The sequence below is a fragment of the Pseudophryne corroboree genome, chromosome 3, assembly GCF_028390025.1.
Source record: "Pseudophryne corroboree isolate aPseCor3 chromosome 3, aPseCor3.hap2, whole genome shotgun sequence".
In the NCBI taxonomy this organism is placed as follows: Eukaryota; Metazoa; Chordata; class Amphibia; order Anura; family Myobatrachidae; genus Pseudophryne; species Pseudophryne corroboree.
Window position 1 is genome coordinate 264,526,257 of NC_086446.1, and position 17,428 is coordinate 264,543,684.

At 48.3% G+C, this 17,428-nt stretch overlaps 1 protein-coding gene across 5 annotated transcripts in view; it reads left to right on the top strand.

Moving 5' to 3' along the window:
• RAE1 (ribonucleic acid export 1) overlaps positions 1-17,428 on the top strand; it is a 71,787-nt gene that overhangs the window by 41,254 nt on the left and 13,105 nt on the right. For 4 of the 5 annotated variants that reach the window (XM_063959043.1, XM_063959041.1, XM_063959039.1 and 1 more), the window contains 4 exons: positions 14,090-14,196; positions 14,294-14,369; positions 15,029-15,223; positions 15,311-15,396. In XM_063959043.1, the coding sequence (XP_063815113.1) occupies positions 14,090-14,196; positions 14,294-14,369; positions 15,029-15,223; positions 15,311-15,396 (464 nt within the window). Of the gene's footprint in view, positions 1-14,089; positions 14,197-14,293; positions 14,370-15,028; positions 15,224-15,310; positions 15,398-17,428 lie in introns of those variants that run through there. The other variant, XM_063959040.1, reaches the window with a different exon arrangement.

The following is a 17,428-nucleotide window of genomic DNA, read 5'->3' on the forward strand; positions in this document are numbered from 1 at the left end:
CAAAGGGCTAGTGGGGTCCTGTCTTCTTTAAGAGCATTCCCTGTGTGTCTGCTGTGTGTCGGTACGTGTGTGTCGACATGTATGAGGACGATATTGGTGTGGAGGCGGAGCAATTGCCAAATATGGGGGTGTCACCCCCTAGGGAGTCGACACCAGAATGGATGGCTTTATTTATGGAATTACGGGATAGTGTCAACACGCTAAAGCAGTCGTTTGACGACATGAGACGGCCGGACAATCAATTAGCACCTGTCCAGGCGCCTCAAACACCGTCAGGGGCTGTAAAACGCCCGTTACCTCAGTCGGTCGACACGGACACAGGCACTGATTCCAGTGGCGACGGTGACGAATCAACCGTATTTTCCAGTAGGGCCACACGTTATATGATTTTGGCAATGAAGGAGGCGTTACATATTGCTGATACTACAGGTACCACAAAACAGGGTATTATGTGGGGTGTGAAAAAACTACCTATAGTTTTTCCTGAATCAGATGAATTAAATGAGGTGTGTGATGAAGCGTGGGTTGCCCCCGATAAACTGCTAATTTCAAAGAAGTTATTGGCTTTATACCCTTTCCCGCCAGAGGTTAGGGCGCGCTGGGAAACACCTCCTAGGGTGGACAAGGCGCTCACACGCTTATCAAAACAAGTGGCGTTACCCTCTCCTGAGACGGCCGCACTTAAAGATCCAGCAGATAGGAGGATGGAAAATATCCAAAAAAGTATATACACACATACAGGTGTTATACTACGACCAGCTATAGCGACAGCCTGGATGTGCAGTGCTGGGGTAGCTTGGTCAGAGTCCCTGATTGAAAATATTGATACCCTGGATAGGGACAATGTTTTACTGTCTTTAGAGCAAATAAAGGATGCATTTCTTTATATGCGTGATGCACAGAGGGATATTTGCACACTGGCATCACGGGTAAGTGCTATGTCCATTTCGGTCAGAAGAAGTTTATGGACGCGACAGTGGTCAGGTGATGCGGACTCAAAACGGCATATGGAAGTTTTGCCGTATAAAGGGGAGGAGTTATTTGGTGTTGGTCTATCGGATTTGGTGGCCACGGCTACAGCCGGGAAATCCACCTTTTTACCTCAAGTCACTCCCCAACAGAAAAAGACACCGACTTTTCAACCGCAGCCCTTTCGTTCCTTTAAAAACAAGAGAGCAAAGGGATATTCATATCTGCCACGAGGCAGAGGAAGGGGGAAGAGACTGCAACAGGCAGCTCCTTCCCAGGAACAGAAGCCCTCCCCCGCTTCTACAAAAGCCTCAGCATGACGCTGGGGCTTCTCAAGCGGACTCGGGGGCGGTGGGCGGTCGTCTCAAGAATTTCAGCGCGCAGTGGGCTCACTCGCAGGTAGATCCCTGGATCCTGCAGATAATATCTCAGGGGTACAGGTTGGAACTAGAGACGGATCCACCTCGCCGTTTCCTGAAGTCTGCTTTACCAACGTCCCGCTCCGACAGGGTGACGGTCTTGGAAGCCATTCACAAGCTGTACTCTCAGCAGGTGATTGTCAAGGTACCTCTTTTACAACAAGGAAAGGGGTATTATTCCACTCTATTTGTGGTACCGAAGCCGGATGGCTCGGTAAGACCTATTCTAAATCTGAAATCCTTGAACCTGTACATAAAAAAGTTCAAGTTCAAGATGGAGTCACTCAGAGCAGTGATAGCGAACCTGGAAGAAGGGGACTTTATGGTATCCTTGGACATCAAGGATGCGTATCTCCACGTTCCAATTTACCCCTCACACCAGGGGTACCTCAGGTTCGTCGTACAGAACTGTCACTATCAGTTTCAGACGCTGCCGTTTGGATTGTCCACGGCACCTCGGGTCTTTACCAAGGTAATGGCCGAGATGATGATTCTTCTTCGAAGAAAAGGCGTATTAATTATCCCATACTTGGACGATCTCCTAATAAGGGCAAGGTCCAGAGAACAGCTAGAGATGGGATTAGCACTGTCTCAAGAAGTGCTAAAGCAGCACGGGTGGATTCTGAATATTCCAAAATCCCAGTTAATTCCGACAACACGTCTGCTGTTCCTAGGGATGATTCTGGACACGGTTCAGAAAAAGGTTTTTCTCCCGGAGGAAAAAGCCAAGGAGTTATCCGAACTTGTCAGGAACCTCCTAAAACCAGGAAAGGTGTCTGTACATCAATGCACAAGAGTCCTGGGAAAAATGGTGGCTTCTTACGAAGCAATTCCATTCGGCAGATTCCACGCAAGAATTTTCCAGAGGGATCTGCTGGACAAATGGTCAGGGTCGCATCTTCAGATGCACCAGCGGATAACCCTGTCTCCAAGGACAAGGGTATCTCTTCTGTGGTGGTTGCAGAGTGCTCATCTATTGGAGGGCCGCAGATTCGGCATACAGGATTGGATCCTGGTGACCACGGACGCCAGCCTGAGAGGCTGGGGAGCAGTCACACAAGGAAGAAACTTCCAGGGCGTGTGGTCGAGCCTGGAAACGTCTCTTCACATAAACATTCTGGAACTAAGAGCAATCTACAATGCTCTAAGCCAGGCAGAACCTCTGATTCAAGGAAAACCGGTGTTGATCCAGTCGGACAACATCACGGCAGTCGCCCATGTAAACAGACAGGGCGGCACAAGAAGCAGGAGTGCAATGGCAGAAGCTGCAAGGATTCTTCGCTGGGCAGAGAATCATGTGATAGCACTGTCAGCAGTGTTCATCCCGGGAGTGGACAACTGGGAAGCAGACTTCCTCAGCAGACACGACCTTCACCCGGGAGAGTGGGGACTTCATCCAGAAGTTTTCCACATGCTTGTAACCCGTTGGGAAAGACCAATGGTGGACATGATGGCGTCTCGCCTCAACAAAAAACTGGACAGGTATTGCGCCAGGTCAAGAGACCCGCAGGCAATAGCTGTGGACGCGCTGGTAACGCCTTGGGTGTACCAGTCGGTGTATGTGTTTCCTCCTCTGCCTCTCATACCAAAAGTATTGAGAATTATACGGCAAAGAGGCGTAAGAACGATACTAGTGGTTCCGGATTGGCCAAGAAGGACTTGGTACCCGGAACTTCAAGAGATGATCACGGAGGATCCGTGGCCTCTACCTCTGAGAAGGGACTTGCTTCAGCAGGGTCCCTGTCTGTTTCAAGACTTACCGCGGCTGCGTTTGACGGCATGGCGGTTGAACGCCGGATCCTAAAGGAAAAAGGCATGCCGGAAGAAGTCATTCCTACCTTGATTAAAGCAAGGAAGGAAGTAACCGCGCAACATTATCACCGCATTTGGCGAAAATATGTTGCGTGGTGCGAGGATCGGAGTGCTCCGACGGAGGAATTTCAACTGGGTCGATTCCTACATTTCCTGCAATCAGGATTGTCTATGGGTCTCAAATTGGGATCTATTAAGGTTCAAATTTCGGCCCTGTCGATTTTCTTCCAGAAAGAATTGGCTTCAGTTCCTGAAGTCCAGACCTTTGTTAAGGGAGTACTGCATATACAGCCCCCTGTGGTGCCTCCAGTGGCACCGTGGGATCTCAATGTTGTTTTGGACTTTCTCAAATCTCATTGGTTTGAACCACTAAAAAATGTGGATTTGAAATATCTCACATGGAAAGTGACCATGCTACTAGCCCTGGCTTCGGCCAGGAGAGTGTCAGAACTGGCAGCTTTATCTTACAAAAGCCCATATCTGATTTTCCATTCGGACAGGGCAGAACTGCGGACTCGTCCACATTTTCTCCCTAAGGTGGTGTCAGCATTTCATCTGAACCAGCCTATTGTAGTGCCTGCGGCTACAAGCGACTTGGAGGACTCCAAGTTGTTGGACGTTGTCAGAGCTTTAAAAATATACATTTCAAGGACAGCTGGAGTCAGGAAATCTGACTCACTGTTTATACTATATGCTCCCAACAAGTTGGGCGCTCCTGCGTCTAAGCAGACTATTGCTCGCTGGATTTGTAGTACGATTCAGCTTGCACATTCTGTGGCAGGCCTGCCACAGCCAAAATCGGTAAAAGCCCACTCCACAAGGAAGGTGGGTTCTTCTTGGGCGGCTGCCCGAGGGGTCTCGGCATTACAACTCTGCCGAGCGGCTACGTGGTCGGGGGAGAACACGTTTGTAAAATTCTACAAATTTGATACCCTGGCTAAGGAGGACCTGGAGTTCTCTCATTCGGTGATGCAGAGTCATCCGCACTCTCCCGCCCGTTTGGGAGCTTTGGTATAATCCCCATGGTCCTTTCAGGAACCCCAGCATCCACTAGGACGATAGAGAAAATAAGAATTTACTTACCGATAATTCTATTTCTCGGAGTCCGTAGTGGATGCTGGGCGCCCATCCCAAGTGCGGATTATCTGCAATAATTGTACATAGTTATTGTTACCTAAATCGGGTTATTGTTGTAGGGAGCCATCTTTCAGAGGCTCCTCTGTTATCATACTGTTAACTGGGTTTAGATCACAGGTTGTACGGTGTGATTGGTGTGGCTGGTATGAGTCTTACCCGGGATTCATAAATCCTTCCTTATTGTGTACGCTCGTCCGGCACAGTATCCTAACTGAGGCTTGGAGGAGGGTCATGGGGGGAGGAGCCAGTACACACCACCTGATCGTAAAGCTTTACTTTTTGTGCCCTGTCTCCTGCGGAGCCGCTATTCCCCATGGTCCTTTCAGGAACCCCAGCATCCACTACAGACTCCGAGAAATAGAATTATCGGTAAGTAAATTCTTATTTTCAGTGAGTCCTGCTGGCAACAGGCTCACTGCATCGAGGGACTTAGGGGAGAGAAGTCAACTCACCTGCGTGCAGGATGGATTGGCTTCTTGGCTACTGGACATCAGCTCCAGAGGGACGATCACAGGTACAGCCTGGATGGTCACCGGAGCCGCGCCGCCGGCCCCCTTGCAGATGCTGAAGTCAGAAGAGGTCCAGAATCGGCGGCTGAAGACTCATGCAGTCTTCTAAAGGTAGCGCACAGCACTGCAGCTGTGCGCCCTTTCCCGCCAGAGGTTAGGGAGCGCTGGGAAACACCTCCTAGGGTGGACAAGGCGCTAACACGCTTATCTAAACAAGTGGCGTTACCCTCTCCTGAGACGGCCGCACTTAAAGATCCATCAGATAGGAGGATGGAAAATATCCAAAAAAGTATATACACACATGCAGGTGTTATACTACGACCAGCTATAGCGACTGCCTGGATGTGCAGTGCTGGGGTAGTTTGGTCAGAGTCCCTGATTGAAAATATTGATACCCTGGACAGGGACAATATTTTACTGTCGTTAGAACAAATAAAGGATGCATTTCTTTATATGCGTGATGCACAGAGGGATATCTGCACACTGGCATCACGGGTAAGTGCTATGTCCATTTCGGCCAGAAGAGCTTTATGGACGCGACAGTGGACAGGCGATGCGGATTCAAAACGGCATATGGAAGTTTTGCCGTATAAAGGGGAGGAGTTATTTGGAATCGGTCTATCAGATTTGGTGGCCACGGCTACAGCCGGGAAATCCACCTTTCTACCTCAAGTCACTCCCCAACAGAAAAAGGCACCGACTTTTCAACCGCAGCCCTTTCGTTCCTTTAAAAATAAGAGAGCAAAGGGCTATTCATATCTGCCACGAGGCAGAGGTCGAGGGAAGAGACAGCAACAGGCAGCTCCTTCCCAGGAACAGAAGCCCTCCCCGGCTTCTACAAAAGCCTCAGCATGACGCTGGGGCTTCTCAAGCGGACTCGGGGACGGTGGGTGGTCGTCTCAAAAATTACAGCGCGCAGTGGGCTCACTCGCAGGTAGATCCCTGGATCCTGCAGATAATATCTCAGGGGTACAGGTTGGAATTAGAGACAGATCCACCTCGCCGTTTCCTGAAGTCTGCTTTACCAACGTCCCCCTCTGAAAGGGAGACGGTTTTGGAAGCCATTCACAAGCTGTACTCTCAGCAGGTGATAGTCAAGGTACCTCTTCTACAACAAGGGAAGGGGTATTATTCCACTCTTTTTGTGGTACCGAAGCCGGATGGCTCGGTAAGGCCTATTCTAAATCTGAAGTCCTTGAACCTGTACATAAAGAAGTTCAAGTTCAAGATGGAGTCACTCAGAGCAGTGATAGCGAACCTGGAAGAGGGGGACTTTATGGTATCCTTGGACATCAAGGATGCGTATCTCCACGTTCCAATTTACCCCTCACACCAGGGGTACCTCAGGTTCGTTGTACAAAACTGTCACTATCAGTTTCAGACGCTGCCGTTCGGATTGTCCACGGCACCTCGGGTCTTTACAAAGGTAATGGCCGAGATGATGATTCTTCTTCGAAGAAAAGGCATATTAATTATCCCATACTTGGACGATCTCCTAATAAGGGCAAGGTCCAGAGAACAGCTAGAGATGGGATTAGCACTGTCTCAAGAAGTGCTAAAACAGCACGGGTGGATTCTGAATATTCCAAAATCCCAGTTAATGCCGACAAGAGTCCTGGGAAAAATGGTGGCTTCTTACGAAGCAATTCCATTCGGCAGATTCCACGCAAGAATTTTCCAAAGGGATCTGTTGGACAAATGGTCAGGGTCGCATCTTCAGATGCACCTGCGGATAACCCTGTCTCCAAGGACAAGGGTGTCTCTTCTGTGGTGGTTGCAGAGTGCTCATCTATTGGAGGGCCGCAGATTCGGCATACAGGATTGGATCCTGGTGACCACGGACGCCAGCCTGAGAGGCTGGGGAGCAGTCACACAAGGAAGAAACTTCCAGGGAGTATGGACGAGCCTGGAAACGTCTCTTCACATAAACATTCTGGAACTAAGAGCAATATACAATGCTCTAAGCCAGGCAGAACCTCTGCTTCAGGGAAAACCGGTGTTGATCCAGTCGGACAACATCACGGCAGTCGCCCATGTGAACAGACAGGGCGGCACAAGAAGCAGGAGTGCAATGGCAGAAGCTGCAAGGATTCTTCGCTGGGCAGAGAATCATGTGATAGCACTGTCAGCAGTGTTCATCCCGGGAGTGGACAACTGGGAAGCAGACTTCCTCAGCAGACACGATCTTCACCCGGGAGAGTGGGGACTTCATCCAGAAGTCTTCCACATGCTGGTAACCCGTTGGGAAAGACCAATGGTGGACATGATGGCGTCTCGCCTCAACAAAAAACTGGACAGGTATTGCGCCAGGTCAAGAGATCCGCAGGCAATAGCTGTGGACGCGCTGGTAACGCCTTGGGTGTACCAGTCGGTGTATGTGTTTCCTCCTCTGCCTCTCATACCAAAAGTATTGAGAATTATACGGCAAAGAGGCGTAAGAACGATACTAGTGGTTCCGGATTGGCCAAGAAGGACTTGGTACCCGGAACTTCAAGAGATGATCACGGAAGATCCGTGGCCTCTACCTCTAAGGAGGGACTTGCTTCAGCAGGGTCCCTGTCTGTTTCAAGACTTACCGCGGCTGCGTTTGACGGCATGGCGGTTGAACGCCGGATCCTAAAGGAAAAAGGCATGCCGGAAGAAGTCATTCCTACTTTGATTAAAGCAAGGAAGGAAGTAACCGTGCAACATTATCACCGAATTTGGCGAAAATATGTTGCGTGGTGCGAAGATCGGAGTGCTCCGACGGAGGAATTTCAACTGGGTCGATTCCTACATTTCCTGCAATCAGGATTGTCTATGGGTCTCAAATTGGGATCTATTAAGGTTCAAATTTCGGCCCTGTCGATTTTCTTTCAAAAAGAATTGGCTTCAGTCCCTGAAGTCCAGACCTTTGTTAAGGGAGTGCTACATATACAGCCTCCTGTGGTGCCTCCAGTGGCACCGTGGGATCTCAATGTGGTTTTGGACTTTCTAAAATCTCATTGGTTTGAACCACTAAAGAAGGTGGATTTGAAATATCTCACATGGAAAGTGACCATGCTTCTAGCCCTGGCTTCGGCCAGGAGAGTGTCAGAACTGGCAGCTTTATCTTACAAAAGCCCATATCTGATTTTCCAATCGGACAGGGCAGAACTGCGGACTCGTCCGCATTTTCTCCCTAAGGTGGTGTCAGCATTTCATCTGAACCAGCCTATTGTAGTGCCTGCGGCTACAAGTGACTTGGAGGACTCCAAGTTACTGGACGTTGTCAGAGCATTAAAAATATATATTGCAAGGACAGCTGGAGTCAGAAAATCTGACTCGTTGTTTATATTGTATGCACCCAACAAGATGGGTGCTCCTGCGTCTAAGCAGACGATTGCTCGTTGGATCTGTAGCACAATCCAACTTGCACATTCTGTGGCAGGCCTGCCACAGCCTAAATCTGTAAAGGCCCACTCCACAAGGAAGGTGGGCTCATCTTGGGCGGCTGCCCGAGGGGTCTCGGCATTACAACTTTGCCGAGCAGCTACGTGGTCAGGGGAGAACACGTTTGTAAAATTTTACAAATTTGATACTCTGGCTAAGGAGGACCTGGAGTTCTCTCATTCGGTGCTGCAGAGTCATCCGCACTCTCCCGCCCGTTTGGGAGCTTTGGTATAATCCCCATGGTCCTTTCAGGAACCCCAGCATCCACTAGGACGATAGAGAAAATAAGATTTTACTTACCGATAAATCTATTTCTCGGAGTCCGTAGTGGATGCTGGGCGCCCATCCCAAGTGCGGATTATCTGCAATAATTGTACATAGTTATTATTAACTAATTCGGGTTATTGTTGAAGGAAGCCATCTTTCAGAGGCTCCGCTGTTATCATACTGTTAACTGGGTTTAGATCACAAGTTGTACGGTGTGATTGGTGTGGCTGGTATGAGTCTTACCCGGGATTCAAAATCCTCCCTTATTGTGTACGCTCGTCCGGGCACAGTACCTAACTGGAGTCTGGAGGAGGGTCATAGGGGGAGGAGCCAGTGCACACCACCTGATCTGGAAAAGCTTTACTTTTTGTGCCCTGTCTCCTGCGGAGCCGCTATTCCCCATGGTCCTTTCAGGAACCCCAGCATCCACTACGGACTCCGAGAAATAGATTTATCGGTAAGTAAAATCTTATTTTTATGGCTAAAAATACATCACATATAGCCCTTGAGGCTATATGGATGTATTTAACCCCTGCCAGATCTCACAAACTCCGGAGAAGAGCCCGCCGAAATAGGGGGCGGGGCTTATTCTCCTCAGCACACAGCGCCATTTTCCTGCTCGGCTCCGCTGTGAGGAAGGCTCCCAGGACTCTCCCCTGCACTGCACTACAGAAACAGGGTAAAACAGAGAGGGGGGGCACCTTTTTTGGCGATATTACTATATTTAAGCTGCTATAAGGATACAACACTTATATAGGGTTGTTCCCATATATATTATAGCGCTTGGGTGTGTGCTGGCAAACTCTCCTTCTGTCTCCCCAAAGGGCTAGTGGGGTCCTGTCTTCAATAGAGCATTCCCCGTGTGTCTGCTGTGTGTCGGTACGTGTGTGTCGACATGTATGAGGACGATGTTGGTGTGGAGGCAGAGCAATTGCCGGTAATGGTGTTGTCACCCCCCAGGGAGTCGACACCGGAATGGATGGCTTTGTTTATGGAATTACGTGATAATGTCAGCACATTACAAAAATCAGTTGACGACATGAGACGGCCGGCAAACCAGTTAGTACCTGCCCAGGCGTCTCAGACACCGTCAGGGGCTGTAAAACGCCCTTTACCTCAGTCGGTCGACACAGACCCAGACACGGACACTGAATCTAGTGTCGACGGTGAAGAAACAAACGTATTTTCCAGTAGGGCCACACGTTATATGATCACGGCAATGAAGGAGGCTTTGCATATCTCTGATACTACAAGTACCACAAAAAGGGGTATTATGTGGGGGGTGAAAAAACTACCTGTAGTTTTTCCTGAATCAGAGGAATTGAATGATGTATGTGATGAAGCGTGGGTTAACCCAGATAGAAAAGTGCTAATTTCAAAAAAGTTATTGGCATTATACCCTTTCCCGCCAGAGGTTAGGGCGCGCTGGGAAACACCCCCTAGGGTGGATAAGGCGCTCACACGCTTATCAAAACAAGTGGCGTTACCGTCTCCTGATACGGCCGCCCTCAAGGATCCAGCTGATAGGAGGCTGGAAACTACCCTAAAAAGTATATACACACATACTGGTGTTATACTGCGACCAGCCATCGCCTCAGCCTGGATGTGCAGTGCTGGGGTGGTCTGGTCGGATTCCCTGACTGAAAATATTGATACCCTGGATAGGGACAGTATTTTACTGACTTTAGAGCAATTAAAGGATGCTTTTCTTTATATGCGAGATGCTCAGAGGGATATTTGCACTCTGGCATCGAGAGTAAGTGCGATGTCCATATCTGCCAGAAGAAGTTTATGGACACGACAGTGGTCAGGTGATGCGGATTCCAAACGGCATATGGAAGTATTGCCGTATAAAGGGGAGGAATTATTTGGCGTCGGTCTATCGGATCTGGTGGCCACGGCAACTGCCGGGAAATCCACCTTTTTTTACCTCAGACCCCCTCCCAACAGAAAAAGACACCGTCTTTTCAGCCGCAGTCCTTTCGGTCCTATAAGAACAAGCGGGCAAAAGGACAGTCATATCTGCCCCGAGGCAGAGGAAAGGGTAAGAGAGGGCAGCAAGCAGCTCCTTCCCAGGAACAGAAGCCCTCCCCGGGTTCTGCAAAACCCTCAGCATGACGCTGGGACTTTACAAGCGGACTCAGGAGCGGTGGGGGGTCGACTCAAGAATTTCAGCGCGCAGTGGGCTTGCTCACAGGTGGACCCCTGGATCCTGCAGGTAGTATCTCAGGGTTACAGGTTGGAATTCGAGAAGTCTCCCCCTCGCCGGTTCCTAAAGTCTGCTTTGCCAACGTCTCCCTCAGACAGGGTGACGGTATTGGAAGCCATTCACAAGCTGTTTTCTCAGCAGGTGATAGTCAAGGTACCCCTCCTACAACAGGGAAAGGGGTATTACTCCACGCTATTTGTGGTACCGAAGCCGGACTGCTCGGTAAGACCTATTCTAAATCTGAAATCTTTGAACCTGTACATACAAAAATTCAAGTTCAAGATGGAATCACTCAGAGCAGTGATAGCGAATCTGGAAGAAGGGGACTTTATGGTGTCCCTGGACATAAAAGATGCTTACCTGCATGTCCCAATTTGCCCTTCACATCAAGGGTACCTCAGGTTCGTGGTGCAAAACTGTCATGATCAGTTTCAGACGCTGCCGTTTGGATTGTCCACGGCACCTCGGGTCTTTACCAAGGTAATGCCCGAAATGATGATTCTTCTGCGAAGAAGAGGCGTATTAATTATCCCTTACTTGGACGATCTCCTGATAAGGGCAAGGTCCAGAGAACAGCTGGAGAACGGAGTAGCACTAACCCAAGTAGTGCTGCAACAACACGGGTGGATTCTGAATTTTCCAAAATCTCAGTTGACCCCGACAACACGTCTGCTGTTCCTGGGAATGATTCTGGACACGGTTCAGAAAAAGGTGTTTCTTCCGGAGGAGAAAGCCAAGGAGTTATCCGAACCTGTCAGGAACCTCCTAAAACCAGGAAAAGTGTCTGTGCATCAATGCACAAGAGTCCTGGGAAAGATGGTGGCTTCTTACGAAGCAATCCCATTCGGCAGATTCCACGCACGAACTTTTCAGTGGGATCTGCTGGACAAATGGTCCGGATCGCATCTGCAGATGCATCAGCGGATAACCTTATCGCCACGGACAAGGGTGTCTCTTCTGTGGTGGTTGCAGAGTGCTCATCTGTTAGAGGGCCGCAGATTCGGCATACAGGACTGGGTCCTGGTGACCACGGATGCCAGTCTGAGAGGCTGGGGAGCGGTCACACAGGGAAGAAACTTCCAGGGAGTATGGTCAAGCCTGGAGATGTCTCTTCACATAAATATACTGGAGCTAAGAGCGATTTACAATGCTCTAAGCCTGGCAAAACCCCTGCTTCAGGGTCAGCCGGTGTTGATCCAGTCGGACAACATCACGGCAGTCGCCCACGTAAATGAACCGTTGGGAAAAACCAAAGGTGGATATGATGGCGTCTCGCCTCAACAAAAAACTGGACAGGTATTGCGCCAGGTCAAGAGACCCTCAGGCAATAGCTGTGGACGCTCTGGTAACACCGTGGGTGTTCCAGTCAGTGTATGTGTTCCCTCCTCTGCCTCTCATACCAAAAGTACTGAGAATTATACGGCAAAGGGGAGTAAGAACGATACTCGTGGCTCCGGATTGGCCAAGAAGAACTTGGTACCCGGAACTTCAGGAGATGCTCACGGAAAATCCGTGGCCTCTACCTCTAAGACGGGACCTGATTCAGCAGGGACCGTGTCTATTCCAAGACTTACCGCGGCTGCGTTTGACGGCGTGGCGGTTGAACGCCGAATTCTAAGGGAAAAAGGCATTCCGGAAGAGGTCATTCCTACACTGGTTAAAGCCAGGAAGGAGGTGACTGCACAACATTATCACCGCATTAGGAGAAAATATGTTTCGTGGTGTGAGGCCAGGAAGGCCCCCACGGAGGAATTTCAACTGGGTCGATTCCTACATTTCCTGCAAACAGGATTGTCTATGGGCCTCAAATTGGGGTCCATTAAGGTTCAAATTTCAGCCCTGTCGATTTTCTTCCAGAAAGAATTGGCTTCAGTTCCTGAAGTCCAGACTTTTGTTAAAGGAGTACTACATATACAGCCCCCGGTTGTGCCCCCAGTGGCTCCGTGGGACCTTAATGTAGTTTTGGATTTTCTCAAATCCCATTGGTTTGAGCCACTCAAATCGGTGGATTTGAAATATCTTACGTGGAAAGTAACCATGCTACTGGCCCTGGCTTCAGCCAGGAGAGTATCAGAATTGGCGGCTTTATCGTATAAAAGCCCATATCTGATTTTCCATTCGGACAGGGCAGAACTGCGGACGCGTCCTCAGTTTCTGCCTAAGGTGGTGTCAGCGTTTCATCTGAACCAGCCTATTGTGGTGCCTGCGGCTACTAGCGATTTGGAGGATTCCAAGTTGCTGGACGTTGTCCGGGCATTGAGAATATATATTTCAAGGACGGCTGGAGTCAGAAAATCTGACTCGCTGTTTATACTGTATGCACCCAACAAGCTGGGTGCTCCTGCTTCTAAGCAGACGATTGCTCGTTGGATTTGTAGCACAATTCAACTTGCACATTCTGTGGCAGGCCTGCCACAGCCTAAATCTGTCAAGGCCCATTCCACAAGGAAGGTGGGCTCATCCTGGGCGGCTGCCCGAGGGGTCTCGGCATTACAAATCTGCCGAGCAGCTACGTGGTCGGGGGAGAACACGTTTGTAAAATTTTACAAATTTGATACCCTGGCTAAAGAGGACCTGGAGTTCTCTCATTCGGTGCTGCAGAGTCATCCGCACTCTCCCGCCCGTTTGGGAGCTTTGGTATAATCCCCATGGTCCTGACGGAGTCCCAGCATCCACTAGGACGTCAGAAAATAAGATTTTACTTACCGATAAATCTATTTCTCGTAGTCCGTAGTGGATGCTGGGCGCCCATCCCAAGTGCGGATTGTCTGCAATACTTGTACATAGTTATTGTTACAAAAAAATCGGGTTGTTATTGTTGTGAGCCGTCTGTTCAGAGGCTCCTACGTTTATCATACTGTTAACTGGGTTCAGATCACAAGTTGTACGGTGTGATTGGTGTGGCTGGTATGAGTCTTACCCGGGATTCAAAATCCTTCCTTATTGTGTACGCTCGTCCGGGCACAGTATCCTAACTGAGGCTTGGAGGAGGGTCATAGGGGGAGGAGCCAGTGCACACCACCTGATCCTAAAGCTTTATTTTTGTGCCCTGTCTCCTGCGGAGCCGCTAATCCCCATGGTCCTGACGGAGTCCCAGCATCCACTACGGACTACGAGAAATAGATTTATCGGTAAGTAAAATCTTATTTTTTTTTTGGTTTGCTAACAAAGCTGTGTAACCCCCTAAATCAGGCAGATCCCCTGACTTAATTGCAGTGAACACTCCTATCAGTGCTTATTGTATAGGTTTGCCCCTGTAATGCAGCATTATTTAGTTTGTTGACCATTTGTGTGTAGGTAATGGTGTGCATTACCATCAAATTCATATTTATCAGGTGTTCTCGTTTCCATTGCAGCACCGGTGTGTAGCTATTTTTAAAGATAAACAAAACAAGCCAACCGGTTTTGCATTGGGCAGCATTGAAGGTAGAGTTGCCATCCACTACATCAACCCTTCAAATCCGTGAGTAATTCATGCAAGCGTACTGCTTTACTGGTCTCAATCTCTCTTTATTCCCCAAACCCTCTAGGGAATTGTAAAATGAGTCTCTCTGTTCCAGAGCCAAAGACAACTTCACATTTAAATGTCACCGATCCAACGGAACAAATACTGCGGCTCCACAGGACATCTATGCGGTACGCTCAAAATGTCAGACATTATAGGACACTTATGCCTTATTGAAAGTATGGTTTGTGACTCCAAATAACTTGCAAATGGTGCAGCCAAATATTTGTCTGGTGTGAACTAGTGGTAAAAGGCCTGTTAATAAAATTTTTATTGGGTTTTCTAGACCATTGATTCAGTAATAAGTGGTTGACTGCAGTATAATTGGCATGTATTAGTATCTGGGCTTGGCTATTTCTGGAAAGTGTTTTCTGGAGATAATTGTTCTCTAGTCCGCAAAATGGGTGCCTGTGTCATCAGTAGTAAAGTTCCATCTGTACCGTGCTGTGGCTCAGCGGCAGGTGGAATGTTAGTGAGCAGTTGGCTGCCCTCTGCTATTGGGTATGATCTGAGATTACCCTCAGTCTTCTGTTGTGGTGAGACCGATTACAGTGCCCGACAGATGCCGATTTTAAGGTAGAGGAAAATAGTCTGTGAGTATCGCAGAGCAATTTTGATTTGATTAAGCTGATATTGTAATTCCTCAGTTATTTCAGCTGATGAAATGTTATTTATGGGTATCTCCACAAAAAAATAAATGATTTGTTGAGAGCAGCACCGTAAATAAAAGTAGGTATAGTTTTATATGTAGGCTTATAGATTTATAGAACATGTATGTCTGCCCGCCCAGGTAAATGGTATTGCTTTTCATCCGGTACACGGCACTCTGGCAACTGTTGGCTCTGATGGACGCTTCAGCTTCTGGGACAAGGATGCACGAACCAAACTAAAAACATCAGAACAGCTAGACCAGCCGATCTCCGCCTGTAGCTTCAACCACAATGGAAACATTTTTGCCTATTCCTCCAGTTATGATTGGTCCAAGGTGAGTATTGCGTTTCCATCCATGCAGTGTTTCTTCAGAAAGCAATATTTGGTCTAAGTGTCATACCAACAGAATCTCTCCTTCCAGGGCCATGAGTTCTACAACCCACAGAAGAAGAATTATATATTCCTACGTAATGCAGCAGAAGAATTAAAACCACGGAATAAAAAGTAGTACGTAGTATTTTTTATTGTAAATTGCTGACTGTGGTACAGTATATGACTGACATTCTGTTAATACAGAAAAAGCACCAATAGGTGCTGCATGCATTTGAAAAAGGATGAATTCTAATATGTCAGCAGAACCCGTGTAATTGCATTTTGTATACTTTGAGCAGTGAATGGCAACTGTCCCTTTGTCTGGTACATCTCACTATGGAATACAGGTGCCTCATTTCTGGTCTGTGAGATCATTGTATTTATACTCTCAAAATTGGATTAGGATTTACCTGCCAAAGTGGGAAATCTGACGATGCCCGCATTGGTCTGTTCGCCGTGTCTAGGTGATAAGTAACATGTGCACGTTTACTCCCATTTATTGTGCCTACCCACCAGAAGGCAGTTTGCTGAACTTGAGCAAATTAGGTCAGACAAGTCATTTGGCTATTTTCCTTAGATATGTCACAGTGCAGGACAATATCATCTGTGTCACTTCCCTGGGGAGGAAACTTTTCCTTCCTTCCTTCCTTCCTTCCTTCCTTCCGAACAGTGGAAATATTGTGCTGTCTGCTGTTGCAGTGTATACGCTCCCAGATGGAGCCCACCGATGATCAGATCAGTCAGACGTGTTAGAAGATTTCATCCGTCCAATCATTAATGGTCTGTTGCGGCCAAGTACTATTTGAGTCTTAATCAAAAATGATAATGACATAGCAAACAAACTAAACAAGTTTTTTTTCAACAGTATTTACCAGAGAGGGCCAAATGCTGGGTCTAACACAAAATCTCAACAAAGATAATGGCCCACTGCTAAATGCTTATTTATGTGAGGAGGTAGTCTGTGACCGATTAAAAAAGTTAAAGATTAATAATACCCCTTTCTCTAACGTCCTAGTGGATGCTGGGACTCCGTCAGGACCATGGGGAATAGCGGGCTCCGCAGGAGACAGGGCACATCTAAATAAAGCTTTTAGGATCACATGGTGCGTACTGGCTCCTCCCCCTATGACCCTCCTCCAAGCCTCAGTTAGGTTTTTGTGCCCGTCCGAGAAGGGTGCAATCTAGGTGGCTCTCCTAAAGAGCTGCTTAGAAAAAGTTTTTTTAGGTTTAAATCTCAGTGAATCCTGCTGGCAACAGGATCACTGCATCGAGGGACTTAGGGGAGAGATTTCCAACTCACCTGCGTGCAGGATGGATTGGAGTCTTAGGCTACTGGACACTTAGCTCCAGAGGGAGTCGGAACACAGGTCCTCCTGGGGTTCGTCCCGGAGCCGCGCCGCCGATCCCCCTTACAGACGCTGAAGACGGAGGTCCGGAAAGCAGGCGGCAGAAGACTCCTCAGTCTTCATGAAGGTAGCGCACAGCACTGCAGCTGTGCGCCATTGTTGCTACACGTCTCACTGATTCAGTCACGGAGGGTGCAGGGCGCTGCTGGGGGCGCCCTGGGCAGCAATATTAAATACCTTTAGTGGCAAAATAAATACATCACATATAGCCATTAAGGCTATATGTATGTATTTAACCCAGGCCAGTTTTCTTAAAACCCGGGAGAAAAGCCTGCCGAAAAAGGGGCGGAGCTTATTCTCCTCAGCGCCATTTTCCTGCTCAGCTCCGCTGGTGAGGAAGGCTCCCAGGACTCTCCCCTGCACTGCACTACAGAAACAGGGTAACAAAGAGAAGGGGGGCATAATTTGGCGATATTGATATATTAAAAGCGCTTATATCAAAAACAACACCTTCTAGGGTTGTTTATATACATTTATAGCGCTTTTGGTGTGTGCTGGCAAACTCTCCCTCTGTCTCCCCAAAGGGCTAAGAGGGTCCTGTCTTCGATTAGAGCATTCCCTGTGTGGCTGCTGTGTGTCGGTACGTGTGTGTCGACATGTATGAGGACGATGTTGGTGTGGAGGCAGAGCAATTGCCGGTAATGGTGATGTCACCCCCTAGGGAGTCGACACCGGAATGGATGGCTTTAGTTATGGAATTACGTGATAATGTTAGCACATTACAAAAGTCAGTTGACGAAATGAGACGGCCGGAAAACCAG